The sequence below is a fragment of the Lissotriton helveticus genome, chromosome 6 (assembly GCF_964261635.1).
Source record: "Lissotriton helveticus chromosome 6, aLisHel1.1, whole genome shotgun sequence".
NCBI lineage: Eukaryota > Metazoa > Chordata > Amphibia > Caudata > Salamandridae > Lissotriton > Lissotriton helveticus.
In genome coordinates this window covers 1,641,697,405-1,641,707,858 of record NC_136067.1, presented here as the reverse complement: position 1 = coordinate 1,641,707,858, position 10,454 = coordinate 1,641,697,405, and the positions used below count along the sequence as shown (strand labels likewise).

Sequence of the window (10,454 nt, the reverse complement as noted above, 5' to 3'; positions counted from 1 at the left end):
ATAAGCCTTCCTACTTCCAGACACCCATGACTCCTCAATGAGTCTTGAAACTCCCGGCGAAAGTCCAGGTTTTCTCCATACTCTCCAGAAAGCTTCCAGGAGGTGGCATGGAAGCTGCCCTGCTTCCAACAGACAGTAAACCTCCGCTCAAGGTCCTCATAAAATAACCGGGAAACCCGGTTATAACACAAGAAAAACCACACACATCTCTAGCATTAATGGGTACCATGCTTGAGAGCTCCAAAGGAGGGTGATCACCACCACTGTCTCCCTCTATCTGCGGATCATGCCTGTCACTCTTCTGATCATGGCAAAAGGAGGGAAGGCATAGGTATGAAGACCTCTACAATCCTGCAGAAATGCATCTATCCTGGCCGCTTCCGGATGCCAACTGTAAAATCTCCCAACATGAGCATTGAGTCTGTTCGCAAACAGATCTACTTTAAAAGGACCCCATAATCAGTTCAGACTTCTGAACACATTCTTGTCCAGCATACAATCGTTATAATCATAAAAATTCAGTGAAAACCAATCTGCTACTGAATTCGACATTCCTGGAATGTGTTCTGCCTGAACACTTAGACCTATCTCCATGCAATACTCCTAAAAGATTTCGCAAAATCTCAATCCTCAAGACCACGAAACACTTGACAGTTTGTTCCGCAAAACACCTTATTGCAAAGAACCTGCTAATAATTTCAAACAATTTATATGCATATTCTTTTCTTGTTCTGTCCAATAACCACCAGTTTTTAGCAATCCACAACTTGTAACCTAACCTTCCAAACTTGCATCCGACTCCACAACTAAATCTGCATTTTCTCCATAAATTGCGTGCCCTTTCCAAGCCTCCATATTCCTTAACCAGCAAATCAATTCTTGCCTTGCCTCTTGTGAAAGACAAATATTCTCCAAGTACCTCAATCCAGTCCTCAAGTGAGACCTGATAATGCAAAGGCCCCGGGAATATAGCCTGAATACTACAAGATAAAAAGGCCTACAATATGGGCTAACATTCTGAGAGAAACACAGTTAGACCTGAGTGCATTCTTTATCTCCTTTCAAATCCTCTTTAGTTTCTCCTTTGGCAACCTCAACACACCTTCTACAGTTTCCACTATGAAACCCCAAAATGTTGAGTTTGTTGACTTGGCACAAACTGTGATTTACTTTTGTTCACTACAAAGCCCAAAGCCTCCAACAAACTTACTGCTAGATCTGTATGGGACAAAACCTCTCTCCTGTCCTGATCCAAAATCAAGATGTTGGTTAAATAAATAGTCGGATGAACACCCCTCTCTCTAAAATAAGCCGCCACTGGTGGAAGAATTTTTGTAAAACACCAAGGCACTGATGAGATGCCGGAAGGCAGACATACAACCTTCCACAATTTCTTCATCTACCGGAACCTCAAAAACCTCTGATGATTCACCCAAATCAGAACTGTAAGGTAAGCATCTTTTAGGTCCAACTGAGTCATCCAATTCGCTTTTTGCAACACATCCTTCAACAGATGAATTCCCTCCATCTCAAAATGATGATAAGCCACCCAATTGTTCAACTCTCTCCGATTACTGGCCGCCTACCCTTGTCTTTCTTTTGCACCAGGAAAATATTGCTCATGAAAGTATCCACTCGATCTTTCTCTCTCACAACTGCCCAATTCATAATCAACTCCTGAATCACCAAATCTATCAACTTCATTTGATCTCTCTGTAAAACAAGCATTCTTGGCATAGAATCTTGCACCGGACTTTCTACAAACTCTATGCGAAACCCATGTACAGTCTCTGACACCGAAGGATCCCGTGTGATCCCTAACCAATTGTGATAAAACTGGGCATGTCTGCTGCCCAATTTTAAAGGGGTAACAGAAAGGTCTAGGCTTACAGGATGTTGCTCTGCTCCTTCTGTCCTCACGATTGTATCTTCCCCTTGCTCTCTGCCTCTGGGGCAAAATCCAGCTGTCACTCATAACCTCTAACTCCTCTCGAAAAGGAGCCTCTTGGGATTCCTTGACCACAGCCAGGAAACCGTCTCCTTGTTCTTCTGGCCAAACCAAAAACACGATCTTGAAACACCTTCTTAATCTCCTTCTGAGATTTTTTTAAAGAGCTGAAGGCCGCAACATACCTAGAGAGATCCTCAATAAAGGCTACTCCTTTGGAGACCATTAGCCAAAGGTCCTTCTTCGGTGCCTGCCAGATCTACTGGTTTTGGATCTATTTTTAAAAAGATACTCTTTCTTCTTTCATTTGATAATGCCGTATTGGCATTACCCAAGAGGAATATAGCCAGCAGAACCCACTGACGAAGTTCCTCTACATATATGTCACTTTTAAGCACATAAACTTCTTCAGCCATTTCAAAAAATGTTGTCAGTGGGCCCATCACATCTAGCAGACTGTCCTGGCATGATCTTAAGCCTTTATCAAGGCCTTTCCTGGGGTCACGACCCAATTTCCCAATGAATGCAATTAATTTGACATCCAGGTCATTAGCTGCCACAACGTTCTTATTTATAGTGGGGCATGGGCACTCAGATGCCAATCTGACACGGACCTCTTTAGGTATCTCCCAGCTAACCCAATACTGAATGTACTGCGCCACATGATATGAGGGTGTCCGCTCAGGCAAAGGTGGATGTTTAATTAAAAGTGGATCACACATGTTTTGACCCAGAGGACCCAACAGTCAGTCATCCTCCTAAAACGTCCCCTCAACAGGCAAATTACCATAAATGGATTCATACTCTTCAGAATCAAAGTCTGATGAGCAACTGATTTAAACCTCCGCACTACCGAAGGAATCACTGCAAACAACCACCTTGTGCTTTCGCCCTTTAAATCTTGAAGTATTTTCATTTTGCCGGCCTTTATCTTGCCCTTGCCTGTCATCACAGCATACATGCTCTACCAAGGTAGGTTTTTTAGGTCTCAAATTAAAGCATTGCTTTAACAATGCTTGTTTGTCGAGATTTCTAGTAAGCGGTCTGAAAAGTCTACCAACAGCGGATTAGCCACAGTTCATGTGAGAAAGGCACGTGCACAAACCAGCTACGTCACAAACCACCATTTGTCTGTGTCTGGCATCAGACTTCAAAGCTGCCTATCCCCCGTCCCCCGCATCAGACTTCAAAGCAATGCGCTCCCGCTCCCCCGCCACAGCAATGCCGAGAGCTTGTTTCCCTACCCTATTACTCTTCCCCCACTGTCTCCACCTCGTCTCACACTTCACTCTTCCCACCCGTACCTCGCCCTCCCTGTCTTTGCTCTTTGTCTCACTCGTTCCCAGTCACCCTCCTTTCCCCTGCCTTCCCTCCTTTTCTCTCACCTCTTTCCATCCCTTCCCTGGTTCTATATCCCACCCTCCCCCTCTAATCTATGCCCTCGCCCTCCTCCCCTTCCCACTGTCTCTTCCCTGACTCCGTTCATAGTCTTTCCCTTTCCATTCGATCTTTCTCGCTCCCTCCTCCCCTTCCACTCTTACTCTCACCCTTCTCTTCCCTCTGCCACCACCCCTATGCCCCGGATACCAATGCCTCTCTTCTCATTTTTTTTAACTTTACTTTTTGAGTTGGGAGTCAGCCCTATTACCCCCCGCCACAGCAATGCCGAGAGCTTGTTTTATTTTAAATGTGCCTGCCGTTATAAGGAATTCCATGAATAAACATGAATTGTTTACAGTAATACGCTCACATTTTGTTCCGTAAGTATGGTATGTTTAGAATAATAGAACACTTTGGTTCTGTGATTGTCTACATGACCTGCTGTTTTAGCATCTTTGCAATGAGGAGCTAATGGCGCCAGGCACATACGACCATGGCACCCGCATTTAAAGCATACTACTTTTCTGCCTCTTCTTCAGCGCATTTATGTGTGACTTTTAAACTCTCCAGACTGCACATTAAAAGTGTATACTGTTTTTACCACATACAGTAGCAACTTTAACTCTCCTCTTTGCCCTCCCCTCTCATGCCAAGAAAGAGCCCCAATGTACAAGTGAAACTGAATTCTAACAACCCTGTCACTTTTGCTCCCTACGGTAAACATAAACCGAGCAGCACGTTTTTATAACACTCCGTTCCCATTAAGCCGCAAAAATACTAATGCAGCATGCCTCCCTTTTATGCAGCCATCCATATAATAAAAAATAAAAATTACCCGTCACAATCTATGATTTCGGCAATTTAAACAAAGAATTGAATGGCAATTTGCTGTTGCCCTCTTTATTTAATTAGTATTTATAAAACGTGTATTTATCTGTGGCCATATTTGGATATATAAAACATATGTAATTCTCACAACAACAAAAGCCCACAGCAGGAGACCAAGGTTTAGCACATTGACTTCTTCTGTTTCATGAGTTGTTATGGTGCAGGCACTCTCCACATCCACTGCCAAGGATGTCTGTTATACCAAAGATTTACAAAAAATGTTGAGAGGTGCTCTCGGTAATATGTTCAGCATGAAAAAGTTCAAGAAATTTGAGTCTTCAGTTCCTTCTTTATTGATTTCTTTATTTCCGTCTTTATAAAATACAATGGCACAGCCAACGCGTTTCATTCCCTTTCGTGCCTTGGGAATTTCGTCAGGGCAAAAGAAATAGTTACAGTCTCAGTCCCACAGTTCAAATGCAAAACAGCATGTTCCTCATACGCGCCGATAGAACATATTGTCAATAATCCAACTGTCCAAATGCCTTCATACAGGCTAGTTTCCCAGAGCAAGATCCAGTTACGTTCCTATGTGCGGTTCAGAATAATAATGTCCACCAGACAGAGCGTGCGAAGATTCTCGCCCCCTTCAGGTGGGTTAATTTCCCAGAGAAAAATCCAATTCCATTCCTGTGTGTGATCGAAAACAATAACGTTCACCTGACAAGGCGTGCGGTGAGTCTCGCCCCCTAGGGGCGGCCGGAGGTCCTGTGCGTAAACAGGTGCTTCAAAAGGGTATGTGCTCAATATCGGGTGAAGTCTATTCCGATGTCCGAGAGCAGTGTAAGGCACCGCCACAAAACCTGTGATATGGTTTGCAGCACTATCTACTCCTCTGTCTGCGTTTGGGAAAAATAATCCTCAAACATCCGCCATGCCCAGCGTCATTCCTTCAGTCAGCAAACCAGTGAAACCAGTCACGGTCATGTGACTGGTTTCCTGACTGAAGGAATGACGCTGGGCATGGCGGATGTTTGAGGATTATTTTTCCCAAACGCAGACAGAGGAGTAGATAGTGCTGCAAACCATATCACAGGTTTTGTGGCGGTGCCTTACACTGCTCTCGGACATCGGAATAGACGTCACCCGATATTGAGCACATACCCTTTTGAAGCACCTGTTTACGCACAGGACCTCCGGCCGCCCCTAGGGGGGCGAGACTCACCGCACGCCTTGTCAGGTGAACGTTATTGTTTTCGATCACACACAGGAATGGAATTGGATTTTTCTCTGGGAAATTAACCCACCTGAAGGGGGCGAGAATCTTTGCACGCTCTGTCTGGTGGACATTATTATTCTGAACCGCACATAGGAACGTAACTGGATCTTGCTCTGGGAAACTAGCCTGTATGAAGGCATTTGGATAGTTGGATTATTGACAATATGTTCTATCGGCGCGCATGAGGAACATGCTGTTTTGCATTTGAACTGTGGGACTGAGACTGTAACTATTTCTTTTGCCCTGACGAAATTCCCACGGCACGGAAGGGAATGAAACGCGTTGGCTGTGCCATTGTATTTTATAAAGACGGAAATAAAGAAATCAATAAAGAAGGAACTGAAGATCCTCAAATTTCTTGAACTTTTTCATGCTGAACATATTACCGAGTGCACCTCTCAAAATTTTTGGGAAATCTATGTAATTCTCACAGCAGTACTCATTGTGTTAACCTTAGTTGGCCAACAGGCTTATTCATCCTTTTGAAATTTAAATTACTAATGTTGTCAACCACATAGGGATGAAAGGCTAGAGTTCACATAACCGGATTTGAACCTGTGACTGTAAGATGAAACACAGGCCCATAATGTCGAGGCATTACTCCACTAAGCCAGTACACTTTATGCTTTGTTGTCAAAAGTTCCATATTTGAGAATAATTTATACAAAACACACAATGTGAAACTTTTATATTTTCATTATATAACACAATAGCAGATTATTTTTTTATTTACTTTCATGTTTAACCTTTAGTGCTCCTTATTATTATTATCACGTTGCCCTCTTCCGTGCGGATGTTATTCGCATGAACAAAGGATCACATGTGAACACAGCTGTGAGGCTGCTAGTGAAATCTGTTGTTTTTATTCTGACTTTACTTGAAACTATCCCGATGATTATTTTATTTTAAAAGTGCCTGCCGTTATAAGGAATACCATCAATGACCAGTAATTGTTTACGGTAATATGCTCACATTTTGCTCCGTAAGTATGCAACGTTTAGAGTGATAGAGCTCTTCGGTTCTGTGATTGTGTGCATTCTAAGCTGTTTTCGCATCTTTACAATCATGGTACCCGCATTTGGAGCATTCTCCTGCTTTGCTGTCTCTTCTTCTTCAGCGCATCTATGCGTTAATTTAATGTAAAGTCTATATTGTTTATACTTAGCAAGGAATTGAAGCGGGTAAGCCTCGAACTCGAGTGCACTGCAAATGCCTAAATGGCGTATTTCATAAATCCACAGATGTAATCAAGTTTCAGTCCTTTTATTACGAATATATCCAACTCATTCCTCAGTTGTACTGGTTACATGGTAAACGATGAAAAGTATAAATGCTTCTACACGGCAGCTGTGTAGCAACCTCTTGCTGTCGTATGCCCATACTTTTAAACAAATTTTTCAGTGAATCTTCTTATTCCCAATGCATTTCGAGCTTTTACTGTAGCTCTTCTTCAGGGGGTCACTATAAGTTTAAACAAACACAGCCATTAAAGTTTAACATGGCCCAACCATATATTTTTTACATAACACAGCTGCTTTTAAAGAAACTTTATCTGATTAACATTTTCCCGCTATGCGCCATAATACGGCGCTACGAATTTACACTTGAAACAAAACTAACATCATCGTGAATTTCCCTACATGTAATTGGCTGCTTTATACTCGATGTTACATAATTAAGAACCAATGTCTACTGTGGATCAGGTTAACACAAGTAAACCTCTTATCCCTACCTTCGATCATGACGGCCTCCTGCTTTCCAAAATTTCGTCATTGCTTAACCACCTAACATCTTGAGTCTTAATAGGTGTAACACGGGGCTCCTCCCCCCATGATAACCAATGTGCAGTGACACGATAGGTAGACCTCACCTAAAACTCCAACTTCCATAATACCATCTGTTAACCCACAGTTCACCCACCACTTTATGCACATAATGTAAATCCGACATGTTAAAGTTCTGTGAACTTGTGCAAAAATGTTTAAACTCGTATGCCCCTCCCTCCCTTGTTGGATTTCACTTCTGTCAATCAGAACATCGTAATTGATGGTACCGATGCGTACCAAGCTTAAAAAGCTATGATATGGTTACTGCAATTCAAAGTCCAACGTGCTGTGTTGCCAACTGCCGGATAATGGTACATATTTCCTGTCTATGATGATATATGAGTTCTTATTTCCTCCTTGGTAATCTTGGGTGCAGCTTGTTTTAGGACAAAAGATATAACAACATGAAAGGTGCGCTCGCACCTTTCATGTTGTTATATTGTTTATACCACATACAGTAGCTTCTCTTCAAAAGAGAGCTCCATAGAACATTCACCTTGCTCCATAATACCTCAACAAAGAGCAAACCAAAGTAATAGCAAGGTACGGGAAAAAAAATTCAGCAATACTTTTACTTTTAAATTACACAAAACACCAGAAAAACAAAGAGCCTACCGACTCCAGAAGGGAAAAGAGCACCATTACCCAAGGGAATATCAATAATAAATTGGGCCCTATGTGAGTATCCCTTAGTACCCCTCACTCCCAAAGGTGCTCACCACATTAACTGCGAGTCCTCCACAGGTGTCCCTACATTGATAGGTTCTGATGAGACCCCACATTGTTAGCTGGGTCGAAACGTCGTTGACAACTTGAAACAAACCAATTCTCAGTCCCTACTATTATACTAGGAGGCTGCTAACATTTATTGTGTATCCATTGAATGGTCGTTTCTGTAACAACATTGAAACCTTGTTCTTATGTCACAAAAAGTCACAATCGATACTCTTAGGTTTCACTTTTTTTCACTTGGGACACTTCGCACTGAAAATCCATAACAAATGTGAATTTTTATATATAGAATACCTTGTTTCTCTACACACTCTGCGTTACGTGTCCTTTTTTATCTGACATTTACCCCACTTTACTGCGACTGCGCTGATACTCAGGCCGGGACACTCCTCTGAGTAGCTGCACGCATTATAAATCACCAATAACATAACATATATATCTATATTGTAATATCAATCATCAAGTGTCCACAGGAACCACTGTTTTTTGTTTAATTGTAAGTACCCTGGTTCCATGTGAGTAGGGTGTCCCTTGTGTTTTCATACATGCTATTGGAATTAAAGCAGGAAAAGAATGCATAATACTTGCCTCCATGTCTAATAAAATCCAGACTTCCCTTCACTAAAGCTAGGGAAATCTTCATTTGCATATAGCTGTTTAATCTGAAGAGGCATGACAGGCAAAAAACAATGGGTTGGAATGCTAACCAAGCCCTGCCAGTGGTTAAACTTATTTCAAGCATTCTCCCATCACCTGGTGTGTGATGTAACACTTTGTAATATTCTCAACTATTGATGTTGATTATTTAATTTTGAAGGTTAACTTTGGTTCTTACTTTATACTGCGTGTAATAAAACTCAATTATTGCATTTTGAATGTTAAGTTTGCCTCATAATGTATAATGCTTGTAATAAACTACGGACTTTTGAATTCTAAGAGATCTGTGTATTCACATTTATATATTCTTAGATCAGTAGTTCGTTACTTTGGTTCATGTTTAACACCGTTTACACCCATTTAACTTCCCATAAGTTTAAATGACCTCTTAATTATATTTGACAGCGTTATGCTGGTGTGTTCATCCATTATCAAGCTACATCCACGACTAAGTCCCCAGCAGGTAAGTAACATTACCCCTGGCCTCAATATGGCTGACTTTTGTTGTGTGAATCTTATCTGAAACGACGGCGAATAAGTAGAAGTCTACTAGGAGGAAATAGGGAAGTGGCCTGGTTTGTTCAGCCCGTTTCTTGAAGTCTCCCCTAGTACGGTCACCCGGCCCCTGGAATGGAGCAGCGGAGGGGCGGGCCCTGCCTGCGGGGAGGCGCTGCGGACGCCGAGGTTTTGTTTGAGTCACCGGGGCGTGATTGCTCTCCCTCCTCCCTGGTGTCTCTCTCCCTCCCTTTTCGCACTGTGAGCCGGTCGTGCACGGCACCACTCCCCCACCGGCCCCGGCAGCAGAAGCAGGCTCCAGTCACCCGCCCGGCCTCAGAGTCCCTCCAACCGCCGCCGCGGCCATGGAAGAGCAGCCCCCCACGCAGTCACCGTTCATCTCCTCCAGCGGCGGCTTCCTCGACACCGGGGAGCGGGCCCAACCGCCGCCGCCCGTGCACCGGGAGCTGCAGGAGGAGGAGGACGAGGACGATGACCCGGCCGAGAGGAGGCCCTGGGAGGAGGATGACTTCGGGGACAACGAGGTGCTGGACCTAACGGGCGGGGCCGGCGACTTCTCGCACCCGCCCTTCACCGTCCGCTTCCCCGGGGCTGAAGTGCCGCCCCGAGCGCCGGCTTACGAGGAGGAGAAGCCAGCTTGGGGCGAAGAGATGAAACGGAAGCCGTCTTGGGAGGAAGAAGCCCCGGAAAGGCCGCAGCCTTCGGCCCCATCTGAGGAGGAGGAAGTGCCGCCCGACCGCAGACCCACAGCCCCGGTCATCACTCCCTTGGCCCCGCTGGCGCCTCCCTCGCCCCCCCAGGAGGAGCCGGCCCGGCGGAGGGGCCCCTCCGGCTCTGTAGGTAGGTGCAGCTATTGTTACTGCGCGGTACGCTGCGCATCACTCCGTGGACTTGGGCTGTCTGGGAAGTTTCTGTCCGCCGCCTCCTCCCTGCGCGGTAGGCGTAGCCCTGGATGCACCCTGTGCCATCTCCCAGGGGCAGGCGACTCCCCTCTGGGTGCGGCAGAGCCGCCTTGTTGTGCACCCAGCATGTATAATTTATCGTGTTGATGCGCCTACATGGGTAGTTAAATCTAGACTTGGAAAGATTTTTTTAAATTCGAGTAGTACAATGAAACGTGCGGATTTTAACACGGTCATATTAAAAGCGACCCTGATCAGGGACAGTTGATGACCCCATTACAATGCAAGTTCACCAGAATTGTGCCGTCGTACTACAAAACACTATTTTTCTTTGTGATCGTATTATTGAATTAAACCAAGACTACAACTCCCAGAGTGCACTGTCT

At 44.3% G+C, this 10,454-nt stretch overlaps 1 protein-coding gene across 2 annotated transcripts in view; it reads left to right on the top strand.

Moving 5' to 3' along the window:
- Positions 1–9,229: 9,229 nt before the first annotated feature.
- Positions 9,230–10,454, top strand: part of RTN4 (reticulon 4) — a 223,482-nt gene continuing 222,257 nt past the window's right edge. The window contains exon 1 of one of the 2 annotated variants that reach the window (XM_078649486.1): positions 9,230–10,006. In XM_078649486.1, coding sequence (XP_078505612.1) covers positions 9,511–10,006 — 496 coding nt within the window. In that variant the 5' untranslated portion in view covers positions 9,230–9,510. The remainder of the gene's footprint in view (positions 10,007–10,454) is intronic. The other variant, XM_078649487.1, reaches the window with a different exon arrangement.